Below are 24056 nucleotides of genomic sequence, written 5' to 3'. Positions count from 1 at the left end.
AATGTCCTGATTATACATTGAGAACAGTTCGCCACTTTGGTGAATAAAAGTACCAATTTCTTTCCATAAGAGAAAATCAGTACATTATTCCAAACTTTTGGCTGCCAGTGTATATACTGTGTGGAACTGATTGGGAGTACTCTTTTATGTGTAAGGAAACAAAATAGTTTGTTTATTGTAAATAGTTTAGATCTCCTTTTTGTTCACTTTAGTTGTAATAGGATATCTCTCCTCTTTTCAATTACATTTTTTTTGGAACCAAGTCAACTTAATTTTTTTCAGAATTTGTTAAATTACAAATGTAATTTTATTAATAATAATAATAATAATAATAATAATAATAATAATAATAAATATAGCTGCAAGCAGCAATTACAGGGCCAAGCACCAGAACAGCAAGAATTGCACCACAGTAAGCACAACACAAATTGTATGTAAATGACATACAATGCAACCCCACTTTACTTCAAAATCACCCCACAAAGTGACTGAACGGATGACTTTCAGTGCCACAGTTAAACACTCAATCCACTGCACCACGCTGCCACAAGGTGAACAGCCGCCAAAGAGACATACCAAGCTGTTAATCATCACACCTAAGCACAGTGTTCACCACGGTCAGCTTAGTATTGGCATTCAAAATTGAGATTACAAAATTTTTGCTGAGAAAATGTTTTTGGTATATCAAAGTGGTTTAAATTCAAGCAGGAATTACACAGTGAAATAAGGACTACATTATAATACACAAAACATGAAGACTCAAAAGGTCAACCAAAGTAAACATTTTAAAATAAGTTTTTTGCAGGACTTGAACTCACAACCTTTTGAATATCATTCCAATGCTTTAACCACTGGGCCATTCAGCTGACACAGCTTAACAATGCCAAAGAGACTGTCCAAGCTAAGAGTATTAAATGATTGCTTAGAACATTTTTGTTACAGCCAAGTGGATTTGAATTCAAGCAGGAATTATGCAATGTAGTACATCCTCCATAGCAGTAAGCACAACAGGAAGATTCAGAGGTCAACAGAAGCACAATTTTTAAAACTGTACTTTGCTGGACTCAAACTCACAACCTTTAGAGCCATAACCCAACGCTTTAACCACTGTGCTACTCAGTTGACATATCTCAACCATGGCAAAGAGGCATGCCGAATTTAGAGTCAGTACACAAGTGTGGGTTATCTTTTGAACTATAGGTGGCGCTGTCTTTGAACATGATGACGAGGATGCATACCTATTTTATTTTAAATCCGACAATGCTTTTAAAATATTTATCACTTTTTAACTAAATTCAATATGGTAGATAGGCAGTATGGCTGATAAGGGAAAAACTGATATTGTTGAAACCCGCATGACCTAAGGAATCCACAGGCACCAACCCCATAATTTTAGGACATACGGTTCAAAGTAACAGGCAAAAAAAAAATTTAAAAAAATTTTACCCATAGGTAGCGTTGTCGTGAAACTCTGTACGTGCCCTCAGACCATGGTCCTCATGAAACTTACCAAGTTTTGTTTCGATAAGACAAAGGGTTGCTGAGATACAGCCTAAAATCCATTTTCACATTGACCTCGTTAACTTTGTGATGCTGTAACTTTAGCAAAAATCTAAATTCTGTATTATCATTTCTGTGCAGCTTGGTCTGGACTTGGTCTGTGCGACTTTGGACAAATAGGACAAAGTTTGAAGGAGATGAAGTTTGTGTGAAGCACCCACATATTGCGCAGGCAGTGAAGCGCGTTGCACATGCAGATTGTATGTTTATTAATTAAACACATCCTTTTGCAATTCACAAAGCTATTGTATGTCTTTAAGAATCTTTTAATTAAATAAATTCAGCAAAAAAGAAACATCCTCTCACTTTCAACTGCTTTTATTTTAAGCAAATTTAACATTTGTAAATATTTGTATGAACATAAAAAGATTCAACAACTAAGACATAAACTGAACAAGTTTCACAGACATGTGACTAACAGAAATGGAATAATGTGTCCCTGAACTAAGAGGGGGTCAAAATCAAAAGTAACAGTCAGTATCTGGTGTGGCCACCAGCTGCATTAAGTACTGCAGTGCATCTTCTCCTCATGGACTGCACCAGATTTGCCAGTTCTTGCTGTGAGATGTTACCTCAATCTTCCACCAAGTCACTTGCAAGTTCCCAGACATTTCTGGGGGGAATGGCCCTAGCCCTCACCCTCCAATCCAACAGGTCCCAGACATGCTCAATGGGATTGAGATCCGGGCTCTTCGCTGGCCATGGCAGAACACTAACATTCCTGTCTTGCAGGAAATCACGCACAGAACGAGCAGTATGGCTGGTGGCATTGTCATGCTGGAGGGTCATGTCAGGATGAGGCTGCAGGAAGGGTACCACATGAGGGTGGAGGATGTCTTCCCTGTAACGCACAGTGTTGAGACTGCCTGCAATGACAACAAGCTCAGTCCGATGATGCTGTGACACACCGCCCCAAACCATGATGGGCCCTCCACCTCCAAATCGATCCCGCTCCAGAGTACAGGCCTCGGTGTAAGGCTCATTCCTTCGATGATAAACGCGAGTCCGACCATCACCTCTGGTGAGACAAAACCGTGAGCACTTTTTGCCAGTCCTGTCTGATCCAGCAAAGGTGGGTTTGTGCCCATATGCAACGTTGTTGCCGGTGATGTCTGGTAAGGACCTACAAGCTCTCAGTCCAGCCTCTCTCAGCCTATTGCGGACAGACTGAGCACTGATGGAGGGATTGTGCGTTCCTGGTGTAACTCGGGCAGTTGTTGTTGCCATCCTGTACCTGTCCCGCAGGTGTGATATTCGGATGTACTGATCCTGTGTAGGTTTTGTTACACGTGGTCTGCCACTGTGAGGATGATCAGCTGTCCTTCCTGTCTCCCTGTAGTGCTGTCTTAGGTGTCTCACAGTACGGACATTGCAATTTATTGCCCTGGCCACATCTGCAGTCCTCATGCCTCCATGCAGCATGCCTAAGGCACATTCACCCAGATGAGCAGGAACCCTGGGCATCTTTCTTTTGAAGTCAGTAGAAAGGTATCTTTAGTGTCCTAAGTTTTTATAACCGTGACCTTAATTGCCTACCGTCTGTAAGCTGTTAGTGACCGTTCCACAGGTGCATGTTCATTAATTGTTTATGGTTCATTGAACAAGCATGGAAAACATTGTTTAAACCCTTTACAATAAAGACCTGTAAAGTTATTTGGATTTTTACAAAATTATCTTTAAAATACAGTGTCCTGAAAAAGGGACGTTTATATGGACTACATTAATGGTTCTTTAAGATTATTTTATGTCATTCTTTGAGCTTGACTTTAACGACCATAACAAACATGTGGAATTGGTTCGGGCTTGTTGGACCGATACCTGATCCGGTTAAAAACGTCAGTATCGGAGCCAATACCGATCAAGGTATCGGATTAGTGCATACTTAACTGAGAGTGAAAATGCTGCCCAAAGCAACAAATCACAGTTCAGACAACAAAATCAGAGGAAGAATCTCAAGAAACCGGGCAATATTTTACCCCAAAACAAACAAATAAAAAAAAGAAATCACTACATTTTATTTTGCTTTTAGAAAATCAAACACCCCCTCTTATTCTCGAAAAAAAAAAAAATAATGCTAATATATTGCTTAAATTGTAGTTATCCATCATGATAGTATTTGTTGTATGGCCGTTCGTTTATGATGTAAATGGGAAAAAAATATTGTATCACAGTATTAAAGGGATAGTTCACCCAAAAATGAAAATTCTCTCATCATTTACTATCTTTCATGCCACCCCAGATGTGTATGAGTTTCTTTCTTCTGCTGAACACAAACAAAGATTTTTAGAAGAATATTTCAGCTCTGTAGGTCCATACAATGCAAGTTAATGGTGACCAGAACTTTGAAGCTCCAAAAATCACATAAAGGTATCATAAAAGTAATCTATATGACTCCAGTGCTTTAATATATGTCTTCTGAAGGCGATGCAATCCCTTTGGGTGAAAAACAGATAAATATTTAAGTCCTTTTTTTACTATAAATCTCTTTTATATTTATAGTAAAAAAAGGACTTAAATATTGATTTTCTCAACCAGAACTATAATATTGCTTCTGAAGATATAGATTTAACCACTGGAGTCATATGGATTACTTTTATGCTGGTTTTATCTGTGTTTTAGAGATTTAAAAGGTCTGGTCACCATTCACTTGCATTGTATGGACCTACAGAACTGAAATATTCTTCTAAAAATCACCGTTTCTGTTCAGCAGAAGAATGAAAGTCATACTCATCTGGGATGGCATTTTCATTTTTGGGTGAACTATTCTTTTACATATGGTGTGTACCCTGGCTAAGATACATTGTGAAAGATGCAGTGCAGCTCACCCAGCAGCTGGGCTTCCAGTGTAGTGATGTGTGTGCTGTGTTGCTGGCTGTCCTGCAATGCTGCATTGAGTTTGGTCTGAAGAACTGCGGCATTCTGCTGCTGTGAGCTCAACTCCAGCTGCAGCTCCGACACACGCGCTGTGGAGGAAGTCAACTCCTCCGTCAACCGCGCCTTCCAAAGACAAAGAGAGAGACAGGGCCTACATTAAACAATTTAATTCATGACTGCCTCTGCGATGTTAAAACTCCTGTTGAAATCAGATAAAATATGATGGGACTGTAATGAAAAGATAAAAAGAAGGGGAATGACACATATTAAGTGCGAAGAAGAAAAAAACGTGGTTGTAGACAGACAGCTATGTACCCCTGATGAGAGCTGAATGCTGATTGGTTAGTGAGTGGTGCTTGTTACAACAATGAGAAAATGGTAAACTGAAATAGAATGATGGAAGAGAGCGTGAAGACTACAAAGAAATTGATTTGGCTGGACAGCACTTTTGCTCACCTGGCCCCAGCCCAATTCCTGTGGCAGTGCATGCTGAAAAAAGAGAGCAGTCACTACTAAAGGCTCTCAACCAATCAGAGTAGGGTTAATAAACCAATCAGAGCAAAGATATGTGGCTTAGCAGGAAATAGTACAGATTTAAAAGAGTTGTCTTTGTTATACCAACATTAAAGTCTGCACTGTTCTAAAGTCCACTTGCTTGAGAAGGGAGTGTGTATTTTGTGTATCTTCAACATCTCATTCTGACATCAAGAATGACATCAAATATCTCAAACACAACTTTTGTTTTTTTTAATGCTGATGATAAATGGTGATTGTAAAATAGTTGAAAAGTATATGATTGTGTAATGTTAAATGTTTGGAAGTGAGATGGTATATATTTATGCCATTTAACAAACTTTAAATGTAAATTGTTTGTAAATCCCGTTCTCTGGTCTAGCAGTAGACATTTTTGATTATGGTTTTTATTTGATCGTATCATAAAGGTACTATGGTGTTTGATTGTTTCATTAGCTCAGTACCAAAGCATTTGAGGGCATCGTAAGTATGTTCCTGACGTGAAGACTGTTCCAAAGGGTAGCAAAATTCAGTTACTTTTGAAGATAACACATTTTGGCTAAAATCTAAGGTAGAATTGCATGTATCCTTTACAGAGAAGGCAATCATCCAATATGGCGGACAAAGCAAGAGAAATTTTTATTTTAAAGGGGTCATGAAATGGAGAATCACATTTTCCTTGATATTTAGACATATAAGCGGTAACTGTACTATAAAAACATACTGTATGTTTCAGAATTCAAAACTTCCTCCCCTAAAAAGCCTAAAAAGAGCATTTATCGTTACCACCCTGCTGAAATGTCTCGTTTTGAAATCTGTGTGTTTGTGACGTCACAAGCAGGGCCGTAGCTAGTGGGGTGAAAGGTGGAAAAAATTCTAAGGACCCAAAGGTCCAGGGGGGGCCAGCAAATTCGAAACTATTATTTTAATAAGTAAGGGGCCCAGAGCAATATATTGTCAGGGGGCCCAGAATTCCTTGCTACTGCCCTGGTCACAAGACATTGCTCATTTGTATTTACACATCCCACATCATGTATCATCGTCGTGGGTGTACTGTTAAAGAGAGAACACCTTAAATTACTACTGCGAGGTGAGATGTTTCTTTTATTGAAATATGCAGCAGTACCAACTGTATTGCACACTGCAGTAATGCTGGTAAGTAAACCATTTATTTCTAATCTTTCATTTATCAGTGTGCTTGTAATAAACAGTAAGCCATCATTTATCGCTAAGTAGAGGTCTGCAACCCAACCTGGGCCCGACGGGACGTTGGGTTTGGGTTTTTAATTAATGAAGAATAAACAGGCATACCGAACTTGTTTCATGCCCACGTTCTCACTCACAGACTCGCACAAACGGATGCGTTAGGAGCCGTTCGTACAAACATGTTTTTGCGTGCATCTGCTATGTTCATCATCTCATCATTATTTTCCTATATAAACACATACATTCTAGAGAAGGAATGATAAAGACAGTGAGCAATTTCGGGTTTGGGCTTAAAATCACTAGCCGTTTTCCACTATCGGGCCAGTGCGAGCCAGTGCTATCAACTGGCCAGCCGGGGCCAATAGCCTAGGAACTCGAGCCGAGAGACCAAAATCGATTGCATTCCCACCACTGAGCCAAAAGCCCCGCAGTGTTGCACTAAAACCCGCCCTTAATGCGCCGCCCTGGTGCCAACGTCACACACCCCGCCCATTTCACAAGCAAGAGGGAACCTTAAGTTTAGGTATAATGTTATCTAAAAAAAATCTAGTTAATATCGTTTGTAAACATTATCTAGCTAGCAAGATAAGTTAGCATTGACAACTCACCAACTGTAACTGCGATGGTGTCCCGAGTGGTCTCTCCACGATGACCCAGCACACTGTCCATGATTTCGAACCAGAAAAAATTTATTTATTTGTCCATTGTGCATTTTAATGGATTCGTACTATGCCCGCAAGTTTGATTTTTTCCACGAATCTATACTGTTAAGCGATGGATACACAACCTAGCAAGTTCGGCGAAACTCCGCCTTTGACACCGCCTCAAACCCCAGTTGGCCTTGTTTGGCCCAAGGGTAATCACCAAGCCAAAGGTCGTTGGCCTCAAGAAAGCCTGAAAGAGGCACGATGAAGTCCTGGAAGTGACAGTTGGAATGCAACTGGTAAGGTCATTTCATGACCCCTTTAAATTACTTATAATTCATTCATTAATAAAAATAAAAAAATAATTCCAACTAATAATTTAAAACCAACATATTTGTGTGTGCAATGTATTTTTAATGGGCTGGGTTTTAATACAGATTTCCTGATTCGATTCTGATTCGCAAGCTCTGGATTAAATTCGATATCATTTAATATGGGTATATCTCAGTTATAATGTCCCTTTTGCTTACATATGAAATACATCTTACTAAATATATTTGATTAGTTTTTCAGAATTGGTCACATTTAAGCTTTTTTAAAATGAACAAATCCATGTATTCAATCAACAATATAATATTCCAAATATTATATTTTTTATTGTTTAATTGCATAATTTGTAGTATTTACAAGTATTTACATTGATCTAATGAACACATGCTAAAAACACATGCTCTAAACATTTACCAGCCAGTTGCCAAATATATACATTTTTAGTAGAATAACACGAAAATTGGTTGCAAATGCAAGTGATTTCCTCTCATTGTAGTGGAGGGTTGCGCATAGAGTAAAATATCAATCTTGGGATTTAAGAATCGATATAGAGATCATTCAAATGAAAATTGCAATGCATCGGAAAATCCACCCCTATATTTTTATGCTTATTAGAGCATCACATTGTCAGCTAAGCAACATGCCAAACTCAACTGAAATCTGTTGAAACCAATCAGAGTCAAGTCTCCTGTGAACTTTGCATGACGAATGCCATTTGTTGTGGTATGTAGAGTTGCTGCTTACTGTATATACAGAATTTCAAGACAGTCAACTATAAGGTTCCCTGTTGGTTAGGATGCTGCCTTAGACGGTAGTTACCTACTTAGGCGGTAGACAGCAAGGCAGCTCATGATTTTGGAACAGAGCTATTGTATATTTGTGAAATGAGGTTGATTGTTAAATGGAGTAATGGTGCGTGTGTAATGGTTTTGATCGTTTAATAGTGTTACAGTGTCATTGTTTGTGTGAGAGTGATTGAACTGTACCTTGTCTTGTTCTGCCTGCAGCATTCTGGCCTGACTCTGTTCACTGCTGTTCTTCAGCGAGTCGTTTCTCTGCTCCATCAGTAGATTACTCTGCTCCACATACCTACACAACCACATGAGTTAAAGCACACAGTGCAACAAGAAGTTCTTTTTTATTTTTAACCATTTTTATTGACAAAAACAGCCGAGAAAGAATAGGAAATGATGGGTAGAAAGAGGGAGAAACTGGATCAGGAAATGTTGCGAGCCTGACTCAAACTTGCGTTATTAACGCGATAACTTTGACAGCACTAATACTAATAAATTTTTTAAATGAAATGTTTTATGTTGACTGTTGATCTCCTGTATGCGTTTATGATAGGGCACAAGAGTTCACGTAGCCCCCTTGCTACATTGTGGCGTTCAAGTGAAAACTAATTTATCTAAAAACAGGTCCACCACAGCGATAGCGACAACAGAACAACACAGCTGCACACAAAACAGAAAACAGAACTTTCTAAACATGTCTGAAGAGGTTGTAGTCGAAGAATTTATGCATTTCTATGCCCAGCTTTTTTTTATTTTTTTTTAACGTTTTTTTGTTTTGGACCGGTGCAAGTTCACAGTGGACGGATACCCTTGCAATGCCAAAAACAGAAAACAAGCGATCTATAGAATGTACTGTCGCTTGTCACTGCTGGTTAGGACAAAAACTCTGATTAACATACAGTAATGTGAACAAGTATTTGTCCTCTTCCTGATTTCTTCTATTTTTGTGTATTTTCAGACTGAATTGTTTTAGATCTTCAAACGAGATATACAACAAAGCAACCTGAGTAAACACAAAATACAGTTTTCAAATATATATTTTTTTATTAAAGCAAAAAAGATATCCAACACCTATATCACCCATGTGAATAACTAACTGCCCCCTTAAACTTAATAGCTGGTTGTGCCACCTTTATCAGCAACTGCAATCAAATGCTTACGATAACTGGAGATCAGTCTTTCACAACGTTGTGGTGGAATTTTGGCCCACTGTTCTTTGCAGAACTGCTTTAGTTCAGCCACACTGGAGGGTTTTCAAGCATGAACTGCCCATTTAAGGTCCTGCCACAGCATCTCAATCAGGTTCAAGTCAGGACTTTGACTAGGCCACTGCTTCTTTTGAGCCATTCAGAGGTGGATTTACTCCTACGCTTTGGATCATTGTCTTGCTGCATAATCCAGTTGTGCTTGAGCTTCAACTCAGACTTATGACCGGATGTTCTCCTTTAGGATTTTCTGGTAGAGAGCAGAATTCATGTTTCCCTCAATTATTGCAAGTCGCCCTGGCCCTGAAGCAGCAATGCATCCTCACACCATCACACTATCACTACCATGCTTGACCGTAGGTATGATGTTTTTTTGGTGGAATTCTGTTTGATTTACACCAGATATAATGGGACCCATCTTCCAAACAGTTCCACTTTCAACTCATTAGTCCACAGAACATTCTCCCAAAAAGTTTGAGGATCATCAAGGTGTTTTGGCAAAATTCAGACGAGTCTTAATGTTCTTCTGGGTTAGCAGTGGTTTTCCCCTCGACACTCTTCCGTGGATGCCATTTTTGGCCAGTGTCTTTCTGATAGTGAAGTCATGAACAGTGATCTTTATTGATGTTAGAGAGGCCTGCAGTTCCTTGGATGTTGTCCATGGCTTGACTTCCTGGATGAGTCGTCACTGTGCTCTTGGAGGAATTTTAAAAGGTCGGCCACTTCTGGTTCACTTCTGGGAAGGTTCACAACTGTGCCAAGTTTCCTCCATTTGGAGATAATGGCTCTCACTATGGTTCTTTGGAGTCCCAGAGCCTTTGAAATCGCTTTGTAACTCTTCCCAGACTGGTGTATTTCAATCATCATTTCCTCATCATTTCTGGAATTTCTTTTGACCTTGGAATAGTGTGCTACTGGGTGAGACCTTTTAGCCAACTCCATGCTGCTGAAAAAGTTCTATTTAAGTGTTGATTTGATTGAACAGGGCTGGCAGTAATCAGGCCTGAGTGTGTCTAGTCCAGCTGAGCCCCATTATGAATGCAGTTTCATAGATTTAGGGATTTAGTAACTTAGGCAAATACTTTCTCACACAGGCCCAGTTGGTACTGGATAACATTTTTGCTTCTATAAATAACATTATAATTTAAAAACAGTTTTTTGTGTTTACTCAGATTGCCTTTGTTTTATGTTAGATTTTGTTTGAATTTTTTAAACTATTTAGTATAAGATATACACAAAAACAGAAGAAATCAGGTACTTTTACCTGTACTTTTTCACAGCACTGTAGAAAAGAAACCTTTTATCTCGTGCCATTTGCCATCAGGTTAGGCCACAGTGTGACTGTGGCTGCCTGTAGCCTCCTCTATGTTTCTGTTTTATTTCTGAGTACTGAGTACTTAGTAAAAATAAGGCTGGGCATAGAAATGCATCAATTCTTTGACTACAAACTCTCCCAACATGTTTAGTAAGTTCTGTTCTCTTTTTGGGTGCAGTTGTGTTGTGTTCTCTTATCTCTGTGGAGGACCTGTTTTAAGATAAACAAAATGAGATTTCGCTTGATCTTCACAATGTGACAAGGGGGCTGTGTGAATTTTTGCTCTCATGCCCTATCATGAACGTGCACAGAAGATCAACAGTCAGTAAACATTCTGACTAAATAATACATTAGATTTTGGTTAGTTCCTCACCAAACCTTATTGTAAGCTTTCATAACAATCATGAGTCTCAAGGAATAACTTATTAGACTTCTGAATTATACTTTTGTGTCCTTTTGAAGCTTGAAGAGGTGGACACCATAAACTGCCATTGTATGACATCACTGAGCACAAAATTTTTACACATTTCTCCTTCGTGTTAAGAAAAAGACAGAAAGTCATATAGGGTTATAACAACACATGGGTGAGTAAACAATGACTTAATTTTCATTCTTGTGTGAAATAATTCTTTAACCAACATAAACAAAGATTAATAAATGCTGTAAAAGTATTGTTCATTCTTAGTTCATGTTAACCAATGGAACCTTATTGTAAAGTGTTACCAATATTTATTTGATTTAAAAACAGAAGTTGCACATTTCTGCTTTTAAACCCTCCTGAATGCCTTGCTCCATAGACATCCATTCTAAGTGCATCACAATAAAAATGAAACTGAGGGACGAATAATAATTATTACCGGTGATAATCAACATAATTTTGCAGAGCACAGAGCTTAATTTGTATTGAATCTGAAAAGATGGAAGATCCATAAACATACATATATTCTGTAAAAAGAACAAAATATGAAAATATGAAGTGAAACTGTCATACAAAATCTTGAGATTCTGACCTCTGGTTTTGATTGATGAGCTCACCAATCTTGCGGTTTTGTTCCTCAATACGTGAACTTTTCTCAAACACCTCTTTCTTCAGACACTCGTTCTCCTGAGTAGATGATGAGCGAACACATTAACTATTTAAAACTGTGACGGAAGGTTTGACCAATCAATCAATGCTCACCTGCAAATTCACTGCCAATTACCTGTATAATTCGCTGAATGTTGTGCATGATCATGGCCGTTTCCATGGATACGTTTGTTAAGCCCAACGAAACATTGCCTTGCTTTTGAAGGTTATCAATCTGAAAAAGTAGAGAGTTTTCTAAAATGGATGGAGAGATAGAAAGAGACCACAAAGGTAGTGCAAGTGTAAAATGGAGCTACGAACAATATACTAATTATGTACCAACCTTAGAGGACAACTGGTCTAGTTTGTCTGCCACTTTACTGACACCTAATCGGATTTCAGTGTTGTGTTGTCGAGCCTCTGTCATCAAGAAGCATGTGACATCACTAGTTCCTTTAAGGCAGAGAAAGACACTGAGAATTTGCATGTTTTGTAATCTGTGCATGCTTACAGCTATAGTCTTTTATAGTAACTTTTTTTCTAGTGTAAAAGTATGCACTTTACCTTGGTAAGGCACAGTCTGTGTGGGGAACATCTGACTGACAGGCTGCAAGAGGGAATTCATATTCAAATGAGTGTTAGTGTATTACATACAATTAAGAGGACCACTCATGAATCTTAGTCAGGGTAGACAGATTATTTAACCCTTTAATCTCTGAAGGTGTTTTTAAAGTTTTCCTGTTTCAGTGGCATGTCCAAAATTAAAGGCTTATAACTAAAAAAAAAACAAAAAGAAATGTATGATATAGATTACGATAAATTATGAGACTCTCAGCCAAAGAAACTGCTGAAATATCACAAAAAAACATATATAATAAACTTTTTCTTATTTTACATTATATTACAGATCGCAGGGTGTAAATAAGGTAGCTCCAGAAACCTGCTTTTGTTTTGTTCCCAATCATGTCACTTGTAACTGGGTAAAATTTTGTGTTGATACGACAAAGTAATCAAAAGTTATAGCATTACAAATATAATTTTGTGTCCAAAAACTTCTCTGAGAGTCCAAAAGAGCCTCTTCAAACAAATAAAACAAAATAACTGTACATAACAACTAATCACACATGTAAATACAACAATGACTTGCTCTCTCTCAAAGCATGCAGGCATGAGTAACGAGATCTCATTCAGTTCCATTCTGTGTCATCTGAGTCATCATTGAGTCTGTGGCCATCTCCTTGTGGCCATATGTAATTAGAGTGAATGATCCTCTCTGCCCATATTTGGATGACAACAATGTCCTACATAATTTCTGATGAAGTCATCTGATCCAGGAAATCTAACATGATTTTAGCTATATAGCACATTATTTGCTGTGTTCACATTGTGCTTCGTGTGGATTATCTCATGACCTATGCATCCGATTACGTTGTGTGTGGGCTTGTTTTAAAGATAATTGCCTCTTTAAAGTAATGGTATGTAATTGTATGTATTTTATGTTCCGTTTATTTTTTGTGAAGTTATAAGCAAAAATGTGGCATATAAGCAATACCTGTTTACATGTAACATGCATGTCAAAGACATATACTTAGCTATTACTCGCTACACTTTAAATACTAATACTAATCTCACATGACAAAAAATAGTTTCTCAACTTAATCTAAAGTTTTTACTATTCTTACTAGTTTTAATGAAGTTACTGTTACTCTCTAAATCCTAAAGTTTTCGTTAATAAAAACATTTAAGTGATCCTAATTAAAAATTACTTGAAATGTCACATTTTGGAATCATAACTCAAATACATAAGTTCTTTAAACTTTGCCTTCGAGTACTACTAACTCAAAATTACCAAGTACAAAATTGCGGCTGTGTGGAATACTCGTAAACCTTTGCGCTTGGATAAATTATGTTTGTTTGGTCAAAACTAAGGAACTTATGTAGAAAATTATAAAAAAAAATAAAAAATAAAAACAAATGATTCTAATGACTATTGTTGTTGTTTTGTTGTAGCTGGTTGATAATTTAGATTTCTGTTAAGTCACCATGTGGGTGATTAGTGTTACCACAGGTGAACTTGAAGCCTGTTAAGTTTAAACCATTCTTCTTTACTCAACTGTACTTTACAAAAGTGCAGATTTAGGTGCACTAAGAAGTACAGAGTAGAGTCCAGTGTGCCATATGGCTTATAAGTTAATGGTTATAAGACATGTTATAACCCAGTTTGAAATAATTAAATCAAAACAATGATACTTTAATCATATATGAGTTAAGCTTACTTGTAACTAAAGTTACTTAAAAAATTAAGTTTTAACTTGAGCCAAATAAGTTAGTTTACTTATAAAAAGCATGCAAACCGATTGTCTTGAAAAATCAAAGATCAGCTAATTCGATTTTACAGTGTAGATTTTTGTCTGTGAGTAAAACAAATAGGCTGGTTTTATTCTATTTTTTGGGAGCTTTCCAACGACATATGACACGTGGCTATTTGATCAGTTTGATGTTTTTACCATTTACAATAATATGTAGTGCAAAATGATTAATTATCAAAACTGAACACTTCTGATTTGTCTGCAAATTTCAAAGCAAATGTTTTGGGTCATAATGCCTACATGCATTGTAAAGTACAGCTTCTAAGCTTTAAAACGATCCCTTTTTTTTTTTTTTTTTTGCATTGGTCAAGACTGTAGTTATTAATATTTGGATCATTTGTTTTTTCTCACTGGTGGGCCAGTCTAGGCTTAAAGGGTTCATTTCAGCCAATGTAACACTGAAAGTACATCTTTTAAAAAAAAGAAATGTAATTGGTTGTGATCTTATAACTTTCATTAATTAGTTACAAACAATTATATAATGCATAAAAGTAGTTCATGTACATTCAAATAAATATATGAATTAAAGTTATATAAGTGCACATAAAGCACATTTATAATTTATGTAATAATGTTTGTTAATGTTATAAGTCTAAGATATTACAAAGAGTTACCAGTCATTAATATACAGCTAAAGTTATTACACGGTGAAAGAGAGTTACCCACCTGAAAGGCATGAACAGCTCCTGGCATCATTGGTTGTGTATTTGCTGTTGCCATGGCAACAGGTAAAAGAGCCGCAGCTGGAAAGGACAGCATATTTGATGTCATTAATCTATAACGCAAAAAGACTATAACACTACTCTTAAAGCGGAGTTTATTTGTGATCTGTGTTTGACATGGTTTTCTCTTTATATATTGTTTGTTTTTATTTTATGTAACACCACTGAACTGTTTAAGTTTATTATATAGTGCATATGTAACGTTATGCGTGTTTACCCTGCACTGAAGGCGGAGGTGCGGAGGTGATGTGTACAGGCTGCGGTGATGGTGCACTGTTATGTTCCTTCTGTCTGGACACACTCGGGTCCTCCAGCAATAACAGCCGAGATCAAAATGACAGAGGAATATCCATAAACTTTCAAACACACATGCTAACTGTCTATATACCTTATATTTGTACTTCTCATACTGTCCGTCATGCAGTAATTCTTACCTCAAGTTCTGAGTCACTGGAGTCTGGCTGGGAGGATGATGATGCTGGGCCGGAAAAGAAGGGCAGCATTGGTTGGCCCATTTTGGCCATGCGTGAAATCAGTTTAGCTTTAGTGGCATCAGGATTCTGAAGAAATTGCAAGACACGTGAAAATATACATGTTATTATAGGTTTATAATATTGTAACTACACTTTTATTAAACCTTTTTTATTTTTGGAGAAGGGGAATGGGATCTGGAAATGTTGCGATTCAAACTTTTGTTGCCCACAAGAGCACCAGAGCCCAATGTTTCAGAGTATATGGGCTGCCTGCTTGGCCATGCCTCCAACTACATTTATGTTAAAGGAATAGTTCACCCAAAAATGAAAATTCTCTCATCATTTAATCACCCTCATACCATCCCAGATGTGTATGACTTTCTTCTGCTGAACACAAATGAAGATTTTCTGAAGAATATCTAAAACTTTCTAGGTCCATTCAATGCAAGTGAATGGTGACCAGAACATTAAATCTCAAAAGTCATATATATAGGCAGCATAAAAGTAATCAATATGATTCCAGTGGTTTAATATATGTCTTCTGAAGCAATGCAAATGCTTTGGGTGAGAAACAGATAAATATTTAAGTCCTTTATTAATATACATTTTTCAGAATGTGAAAGTATAAGTGGAGATTTATAGTAACAAAGGACTTAAATATTGATCTGTATCTCACCCACACCTATCATAATTGCTTCTGAAAACATGGATTTAACCACTGGAGACGTATGGATTACTTTTATGCTGCCTTTATGTGCTTTTTGGAGCTTGAAAGGTCTGGCCACCATTCACCTGCATTGAGAGGACCTACGGTGCTGAAATATTCCTCTAAAATCTTTGTTTGTGTTCAGCAGAAGAAAGAAAGTCATACACATCTGGGATGGTATGAGGGTGAGTAAATGATGAGAGAATTTTAATTTTTGGGTGAACTATCCCTTTAAGAAAGCCTGTACTAAAACACAAAATGTGTGGGAACACTTACACTCAGTTGCTCATTCAGCGAGTTTGACTTTGCACGAAGAGGTGGTTCACTGCAAACAAAGATGAAACATATCAAACCCGACAACCTGAATCGAATACTACCAAATAGACTTACAATAACCCCTGAATCAACCACACAAGCACAGTGAGGCTGGAAGAGGGCTGTATGGCTAACCTGGGTTTGAAAGTTGGTGGGGCAGTACTGATGGGCTGGTTCAACTCAGAGGGGCCCAGACTCTCCACACTGGGAGCTGGAGAAGGAGCTGCAGACTCTCTTGAATTTCCATCCTTAGCAAACTTAATCTGTACATGCACCAAGAGAATTAACTTTAAAAAACAGCAGGATAATACAGATGAAAAGGGCTATATTTCCATTGGGAGTTCTTATAAAATGTAGATCTCACAGTACTCTACAAAGCACTTAAATTTCTTCCCAGTATTTAAAAAATATATGATCCATAAGGAAGTCAAGGCTGTGATGAAGACATACCCGGCGGATCTCTGTTTCAAATACCAGCGTGCTGTCTGGAGGTACCCGGTTGGGAACGCCCTGTGATCCATACGCAAGACTGGGTGGAATCACCATAAACCGTCTTCCACCTTTCCGCATGCTCAACATCCCCTCGTCCCAGCCCTGAGAGAGGGAGAAGGAATACTTTAGACTGCTGTACAGGTGACAGCCGAATCCACCCCAGCAAATCTCTCTCTCACCTTAATGACTTTCCCAGCCCCAAGCTTTAGTCTCAGCAGTTTGTCTTTATTTAGATTAGAGTCAAACATCTGGTGGAGAAGAAAACATACAAAGAGATTGAGTAACATGCTGGGTTTCTCATAATGTTTTCTCATAAAAGCACTGACCACATTTACAAGCATAAGAATATTCAATCAGAATTTGGTCATATTCAGATTATTGTATGTATGTGTCTTGTAAATACTGACTGCAAAACCTATATAAATAAAACCAAATAAATATTCAATTTACTAGAAATTCAAATAAGTGAGCTCTCATATGCCTGTACTAATCAGAATTCAGAGTCATGTAAACACCTTATTCGTATTTTCCACTTTAATGGAATATTCCTAATATGTCTATAGAAATTCTGGCTTGTATGACATAAGGAGTTATGAGATATCAAGGGATAGATGAGACATTTAGCAGCGTATTTAATAACATGAAAAAGAGTCTCCGCTATTTCATAGAAGAAAAAGACGCACAATGTCTTATTTTATTCGGAATATTCCGATTACTCACACACTCTTATGTAGCATGTAAATCTATTTTTGAAATAAAGGCTTATCAGAATATGGACCTTAATCAGAAAAGTGTGCATGTAAACATGGTCATTAACCCTTTAAGCTCTGAGGGTGTTTTTAAAGATTTTCTGTTTCAGTGGCATACCCAAAATTAAAGGCTTATAACAACAACAACAAAAAGTGTTTGGTATCATTTTAAAGAAAACGATACTTTTTTTTAATGATACAGATGATGATGATAGATTCTGAGACTCTCAGCCTAAGAGACTGCTGAAAATCACAAAAAAAACTAAAGCCAAATGTTTACATTTTTTCTGATTTTTCTGATTTGACATTATATATATCAGGGTGTAAATAAGGTAGCTCTGAAAAACTGCTTTTGTTTTGTTCCCAATCATGTCACCTGTAACTGAGTAAAATTTTGTGTTGATATGACAAAGCAAATAAAAGGTTACAGTATTACAAAAATAATTTATCCTTCTGTCCAAAAAAATTCTCCAGCCTCTCCAAATAAATAAAACATAATAATTGTACATAAGAACTAATCACACATGTATATACAACAATGACTAAATGTATGCTCTTTCTCCAAAGCATGCAAGCATGAGAAATGAGATCTAATTCAGCTCCATTCTGTGTCATTTGAGTCATCATTGAGTCTGTGTCATGTACTTGGCGCCATCTCCTGGTGGCCATATGTAATTAGAGTGAATGATCCTCTCTGCCCATATTTGGATGACTTCCACCTCTGGTTGCAGCTATTTGAATCCTAATATTATTGGTTTAGCATTCCATGACGCTGGACAACGTACTACATAATTTCTGGTGAAGTCATGTGATCCAGGAAAGCTAACGTGTTTTTAGTCAGATAGCACATTATGTGCTGTAAGCACATTGTGCTTTGTGTAGAATATCTAATGATCTACGCATCCGATTATGTTGTGTGTGAGCTCGTTTTAAAGAGAATCACCTCCTCTAAGCAATGATATGTGATATATTATGTTTCGTTTATTTGCTGTGAAGTTATGAGTGAAAAAGTGGCATATAAGCAACACTTGTAACACGTATGTCAAAAACATGTACTTAGCTATTACTCGCTATATTTTTGTCTGTGAGTAATAGAAATAGGCTGGTTGTATTCTACTCATCGAGAGCTTTCCAACAATATATGATACCTGGCTATTTGATCAGTTTGATGTTTTTACCATTTACAATAATATGTAGTGCAAAATTATTCATCAATTATCAAAACTGAACACTTCTGATTTGTCTGCAAATTTCAAAGCACTTGTCCGTTTTGGTCATAATGCTTACATGCATTGGAAAGTACAGCTTCTAAGCTTTAAAACGATACCCATTTTGTGTTGGTCAAGACTGTAGTTCTTAACATTTTTTTTTTTTTTTCTCAGCAGGCCAGCCAGCCCAGCCAGAGGGCCAATCCAAGCTTAATGGGTTAATAAAATATCTTTACCGTTCCAATGGTGTGGTTTTGCAGGAGCCAGCCAGAGTAGGCCACTTCTAGACAATCTCCGTTCTCCACACCCTGCCCCTCACCAAGCAGAAGATCCTGGATCAGGACAGAGTCTAAAGAACTGTTGCAGTTTGCTTTTGTGAGACAAACCTGAAACAATGAATCCACTTATTTAAGGACCAGAGTAAACAAGTTCTGTTGTGCAAAAAAAACCTTATACAACACAGTGCCACAGAACTCAGTAAACACAAACCTCTTTACAAAAGTCTGTAGCTGCTTTCTCCGATTCAAACATCAGTGACCAATTTTGTCTCTGGTCATCGTAAAATGTGCAGTAGTTACTGGGTTGGACCTGAACGTGAGAGAGACAACCATAAACAATACAGCAAATATACGTATATTCTATCTTCAAATCAGTAGGTGATTGTAAATAAGAGCTCACAGTAAGAATGAAGCCGTTGTGGATTCTGGCTGCCGTAACCTGCTTCTGCTGACTGACATACAGCAGGATCTTATACTGAAGAAGAATGTAAATGTGTGTGCATTATAATCAAAATTCCTGATATGTGTAACTGCATTGAGTCACATGCAATTAGACCAAAAACATATGAAGCAAAGTTAATCCGCACATTAAAGGGATAGTTCAACCAAAAGTGAAAATGTTCTCATTTACATTGTATGGACCTAAAGCTGCAATATTTTTTTAAAAACTTTGTGTTCAGCAGAAGAAATAAAGTCATACACATCTGGGATGGCATGAGGGTCAGTAAATGATGAGAGAATTGTGATTTTTGGGTGAACTATTCCTTTAAATTACACTGAGAGGGCCCTTTTCAGACATCATGCTTTAATTAAAATCTCCCATTTTACACAGATCCATTTAAGATTAAAAACACACACACTACTATTCTAACCTCTTTAGTTGTATGGTTTCCAAGCACCGCAGCTCCGAGCTTGCCTTGTTTCACATACTGTCCATTAACACTGCATAGAAAAAAAAAAAAACGTGATCACTGTATTTTCCTGTTCATTAATGACAAACTGAACATTAATCTGTAAACTTTCCAAAACCCTCGACAATGTAAACTCAGGATGTACTTTGATTTAGGGGGGATGAAAATACAGATTTTACATATTTCGTGCCATATTCTTTACACTTAAAATTACACAACAAGGGTCTACATTAAATTCTTTTGATTTCTAACTTACTATCTGTAGGCATGTACTGCAGTAGCAAAGAGAACAGCTGGAGAGTTGGGAGGTGGGGTTGACTTTTGTGTTGGGGGTCCTTTAAAAACAACCAAAAATGTAAAAAAGTCAGACAAAATGTATATTAGAGCAACAGTTTACACTCTAAGAGTTTCCTTTGTTCTTACCTGAGTTTGTGGTGCTTTTGCGAGGCTGTTTGGGGGCTGTATACTGGAAAGACTCATTGCCCTGGGACGTTGCCTGGTCTAGTCCAAATAGTGAAGCTAACTTTGCCCTGAAATCACAAAAGAAGAGCGAGAGACATTTGTAGCAAATAAATCCACTTATGCCTATTTTATTGTTCTGCTCGTATGAGGCCACATTAGTCTCAATTCTATTTGAGCTCAAATTCAGTGCTCCTAAAATTAAAGTTGACCTCATTTTGACTTTGAGTTTTTGATTAAACTCGAGTCAAACTAAAGAACATCAACAAACACTAAAATGAAAAGTATGTAACCGTAAAAAAAATAATACAAAAAATACAAAATAAAATGGAAGACATCTGTAATGACTTTAGAAAATGTCTTGTCATAAACACAGACTGACCCATGGACCTCTCTCCATTTGTAGTCATTGACCTGCATTGGTGCCATGTTGAACTAGGCCACCAACCCTGGATGTATTCTGCCAGCTTCACGTGTCAGAAAACTAAAACTACACAAGGATAACCACCAGTATATCACTCCACAACGTGTGTGTGAGATTCACCCCAATTGATTTCCAATTCCAAGTAACATCAGATCTTTTTGCCAGGTCTGGCACAGTCTAAGGCCACACTGGGACTGAAGTTGTGTTCCTCGTGACTGCAGACTGAGGCCCTGTGCACGCTGATCCTGCATTTTTAACCACCAGCATGTGAGCAGCATTACCATGCTAACTCTCCATCTTTCTGCAATTCTGTCCAACATAGCTTTAAATGATGTTATATCTTCATATTCCTCTTTTACATGTGGATCCAAACCAAGAAATATATTAAATTAGAGCAGACTGAAATCTTGGATATAACTTCAAATTAATATGAGACTTAAGCTACACTTAAAAACTTATAAATGTCATTAAAATAAATGCCACTTGTTTAGATCTAGTGTAGAAAGATAACATAATCACACTTTTCAAGCAAAGCATTCCACAATAAAAGTGCATTAGGTTTTAAAAATCCAAATATACTGTTTGGTAAACAGTAATACATATATTTGTGTGGTTATTCTGCTAGGACACCTGTGTGAACTTGAGGGAATCTGACTCCATATGTCCTCTAAAATGACTTTGGGACCAGCTGGCTAAAATTAATTGCAAAATGGCTGAGAAAAGTGAAGTTAGTTCTGAGGAAAGGTCTAGCATAATTTGTTTGCAGACGCCACCCACCTGGTTTGATATTTTGTTTCTAATGCAATGACATTGATACAGCAAGTGTCTAAATAGGTTTTGGGGCCCCTTTTCATTTTATTATTCTACTAAAACTTTTAGGGTGATGTTTCCCAGTGGGCTGTGACATTTTGAGGCTGTTAGTTCAGAATTCACTTCAGTATGAAATTAGTGGAAAGAATGAGAGCAACATCCCAGTCAAGAGGCATCTTTAGCAGGACTGTTAAAGATCACAAATCATATGATCAAGGAAGTCATGCGAGAACAAATTTAATAGATAAGTGTTAGAATAAAGGCTGATCTAACAGATCGTCACAAAATTCACCTTGATCTGTTATCCAAATGAATGCTACTTTATCGCTTCTACAGTTGAAGTCATAAGTTTACATACACTTAAGTTGAAGTCATTAAAACTAATTTTTAACCACTCCACAGATTTCATATTAGCAAACTATAGTTTTGGCAAGTCGTTTAGGACATCTACTTTGTGCATGACACGAGTAATTTTTCCAACAATTGTTTACAGACAGATTGTTTCACTTTTAATTGACTATATCAAAATTCCGGTGGATCAGAAGTTTACATACAATAAGTTAACTGTGCCTTTAAGCAGCTTGGAAAATTCCAGAAAATTATGTAAAGCCTTTAGACAATTAACCAATTAGCTCCTGATAGGAGGTGTACTGAACTGGAGGTGTACCTGTGGATGTATTTTAAGGCCTACCTTCAAACTCAGTGCCTCTTTGCTTGACATCATTGGAAAATCAAAAGAACTCAGCCAAGACTTTAGAAAAAAAAAATTGTGGACCTTCACAAGTCTGGTTCATCCTTGGGAGCAATTTCCAAATGCCTGAATGTACCACGTTCATCTGTACAAACAATAGTATGCAAGTATAAACACCATGGGACCACGCAGCCATCATACCGCTCAGGAAGGAGACGCATTCTGTCTCCTAGAGATGAACGTAGTTTGGTGTGAAAAGTGCAAATCAATCCCAGAACAACAGCAAAGGACCTTGTGAAGATGCTGGAGGAAACAGGTAGACAAGTATCTATATCCACAGTAAAATGAGTCCTATATCGACATAACTTGAAAGGCTACTCAGCAAGGAAGAAGCCAATGCACCAAAACCACCATAAAAAAGCCAGACTACAGTCCGCAAGTGCACATGGGGACAAAGATCTTCCTTTTTGGAGAAATGTCCTCTGGTCTGATGAAACAAATACTGAACTGTTTGGCCATAATGACCATCATTATGTTTGGAGGAAAAAAGGTGAGGCTTGCAAGCCGAAGAACACCATCCCAACTGTAAAGCATGGGGGTGGCAATATCATGTTGTGGGGTGCTTTGCTGCAGGAGGGACTGGTGCACTTCACAAAATAGATGGCATCATGAGGAAGAAAAATTATGTGGATATATTGAAGCAACATCACAAGACATCAGCCAGGAAGTTAAAGCTCGGTCGCAAATGGGTCTTCCAAATGGACAATGACCCCAACCATACCTCCAAAGTTGTGGCAAAATGGTTTAAGGACAACAAAGTCAAGGTATTGGAGTGGCCATCACAAAGCCCTGACCTCAATCTGATATAAAATTTCTGGGCGGAACTGAAAAAGTGTGTGTGAGCAAGGAGGCCTACAAACCTGACTCAGTTACACCAGTTCTGTCTGGAGGAATGGGGCAACATTCCAGCAACTTATTGTGAGAAGCTTGTGGAAGGCTACCCAAAACATTTGACCCAAGTTAAACAATTTAAAGGCAATGATACCAAATACTAACAAAGTGTATGTAAACTTCTGACCCACTGGGAATGTGATGAAAGAAATAAAAGCTGAAATAAATCATTCTCTCTACTATTATTCTGATATTTCACATTCTTAAAATAAAGTAGTGATCCTAACTGACCTAAGACAGGGAATGTTTTCTATGGTTAAAAGTCAGGAATTGTGAAAAACTGAGTTTAAATGTATTTGGCTAAGGTGAATGTAAACTTCTGACTTCAACTGTTTATTATTAATGTCTGTCATTGGCCAGTGAGAGACAATTCACTTTTCTGTCAATCTTACACCATATCTGCTTTTTTCTCCATATCGCTGCAGCACTGAAGCTGTTTTGGTGTTATTAATAGAACTACATTTTATTAGATATAGTGAACGATTTGCACACATGATTTCGTGTCTTTGTCCGTCATGAACTCACCCTCCAGTGGGAGACAGAAAATCTCCGTCCTCGTCGTCTGTTGCAAACATACTCCCTGGCTGATGTGAACAGATGAGTCAGATGTACTTATATTCCAGATATGAAGTTGTGATTTCACTATACAAGCATGCGGTGAACAAATATGAACATATAATTCTCTTCAGTCGCTTCCGGTTTCTGTTGCTGTCAGCTGACCCGCCACATGACCCGCCCATACGTCACTGGGCACTTCTGCACTTTGAGAAAATAAATAAAGAAATTTAATTGATGTATATTTTTTCCTTTTATGCCCTCTTACCTTCTTATGTTTTTATTTATTTTGTCTTTTTTATTATTATTTTGTTCAGTGTTCTATAATGTTCCTTGTTTCACTTAACTTTAAATGTAGTATGTAGATTCACTTCAGTGGCAGTTGTAGTTATAGTTAAGTGTTTCGCCTACTGTTTTCATAACAAATATCCCATTT

General features: G+C 37.4%; 1 protein-coding gene and 1 long non-coding RNA gene across 9 annotated transcripts in view; one reads left to right on the top strand and one right to left on the bottom strand.

Moving 5' to 3' along the window:
* Window positions 1-19912, top strand: part of LOC127415499 (uncharacterized) — a 30902-nt gene extending 10990 nt beyond the window's left edge. For both annotated transcript variants that reach the window (XR_007892942.1, XR_007892943.1), the window contains one exon: window positions 18716-19912. This is a non-coding gene — a long non-coding RNA (uncharacterized LOC127415499). The remainder of the gene's footprint in view (window positions 1-18715) is intronic.
* The window catches only part of fkbp15b (FKBP prolyl isomerase family member 15b), a 39984-nt gene extending 15928 nt beyond the window's left edge, over window positions 1-24056 (bottom strand). The window contains exons 1-21 of one of the 7 annotated variants that reach the window (XM_051654178.1): window positions 23591-24053; window positions 20154-20260; window positions 19987-20065; window positions 19692-19761; window positions 19220-19294; window positions 19031-19129; window positions 18778-18927; window positions 16764-16832; window positions 16543-16686; window positions 16228-16355; window positions 16054-16102; window positions 15034-15158; window positions 14816-14913; window positions 14543-14619; window positions 12072-12114; window positions 11851-11960; window positions 11644-11742; window positions 11452-11546; window positions 8114-8216; window positions 4891-4923; window positions 4386-4557 (exon numbers count right to left, since the gene is read on the bottom strand). In XM_051654178.1, coding sequence (XP_051510138.1) covers window positions 4386-4557; window positions 4891-4923; window positions 8114-8216; window positions 11452-11546; window positions 11644-11742; window positions 11851-11960; window positions 12072-12114; window positions 14543-14619; window positions 14816-14913; window positions 15034-15158; window positions 16054-16102; window positions 16228-16355; window positions 16543-16686; window positions 16764-16832; window positions 18778-18927; window positions 19031-19129; window positions 19220-19294; window positions 19692-19761; window positions 19987-20065; window positions 20154-20260; window positions 23591-23640 — 1975 coding nt within the window. In that variant the 5' untranslated portion in view covers window positions 23641-24053. Of the gene's footprint in view, window positions 1-4385; window positions 4558-4890; window positions 4924-8113; window positions 8217-11451; window positions 11547-11643; window positions 11743-11850; window positions 11961-12071; window positions 12115-14542; window positions 14620-14815; window positions 14914-15032; window positions 15159-16053; window positions 16103-16227; window positions 16356-16542; window positions 16687-16763; window positions 16833-18777; window positions 18928-19030; window positions 19295-19691; window positions 19762-19986; window positions 20066-20153; window positions 20261-23590 lie in introns of all 7 variants that reach the window. The other 6 variants (XM_051654179.1, XM_051654180.1, XM_051654174.1 and 3 more) reach the window with 6 other exon arrangements.

This window comes from Myxocyprinus asiaticus, chromosome 24 (genome assembly GCF_019703515.2).
Source record: "Myxocyprinus asiaticus isolate MX2 ecotype Aquarium Trade chromosome 24, UBuf_Myxa_2, whole genome shotgun sequence".
NCBI lineage: Eukaryota > Metazoa > Chordata > Actinopteri > Cypriniformes > Catostomidae > Myxocyprinus > Myxocyprinus asiaticus.
Note: the sequence above shows the minus strand (reverse complement) of the source record. Positions and strands in the feature narration are given on the sequence as shown.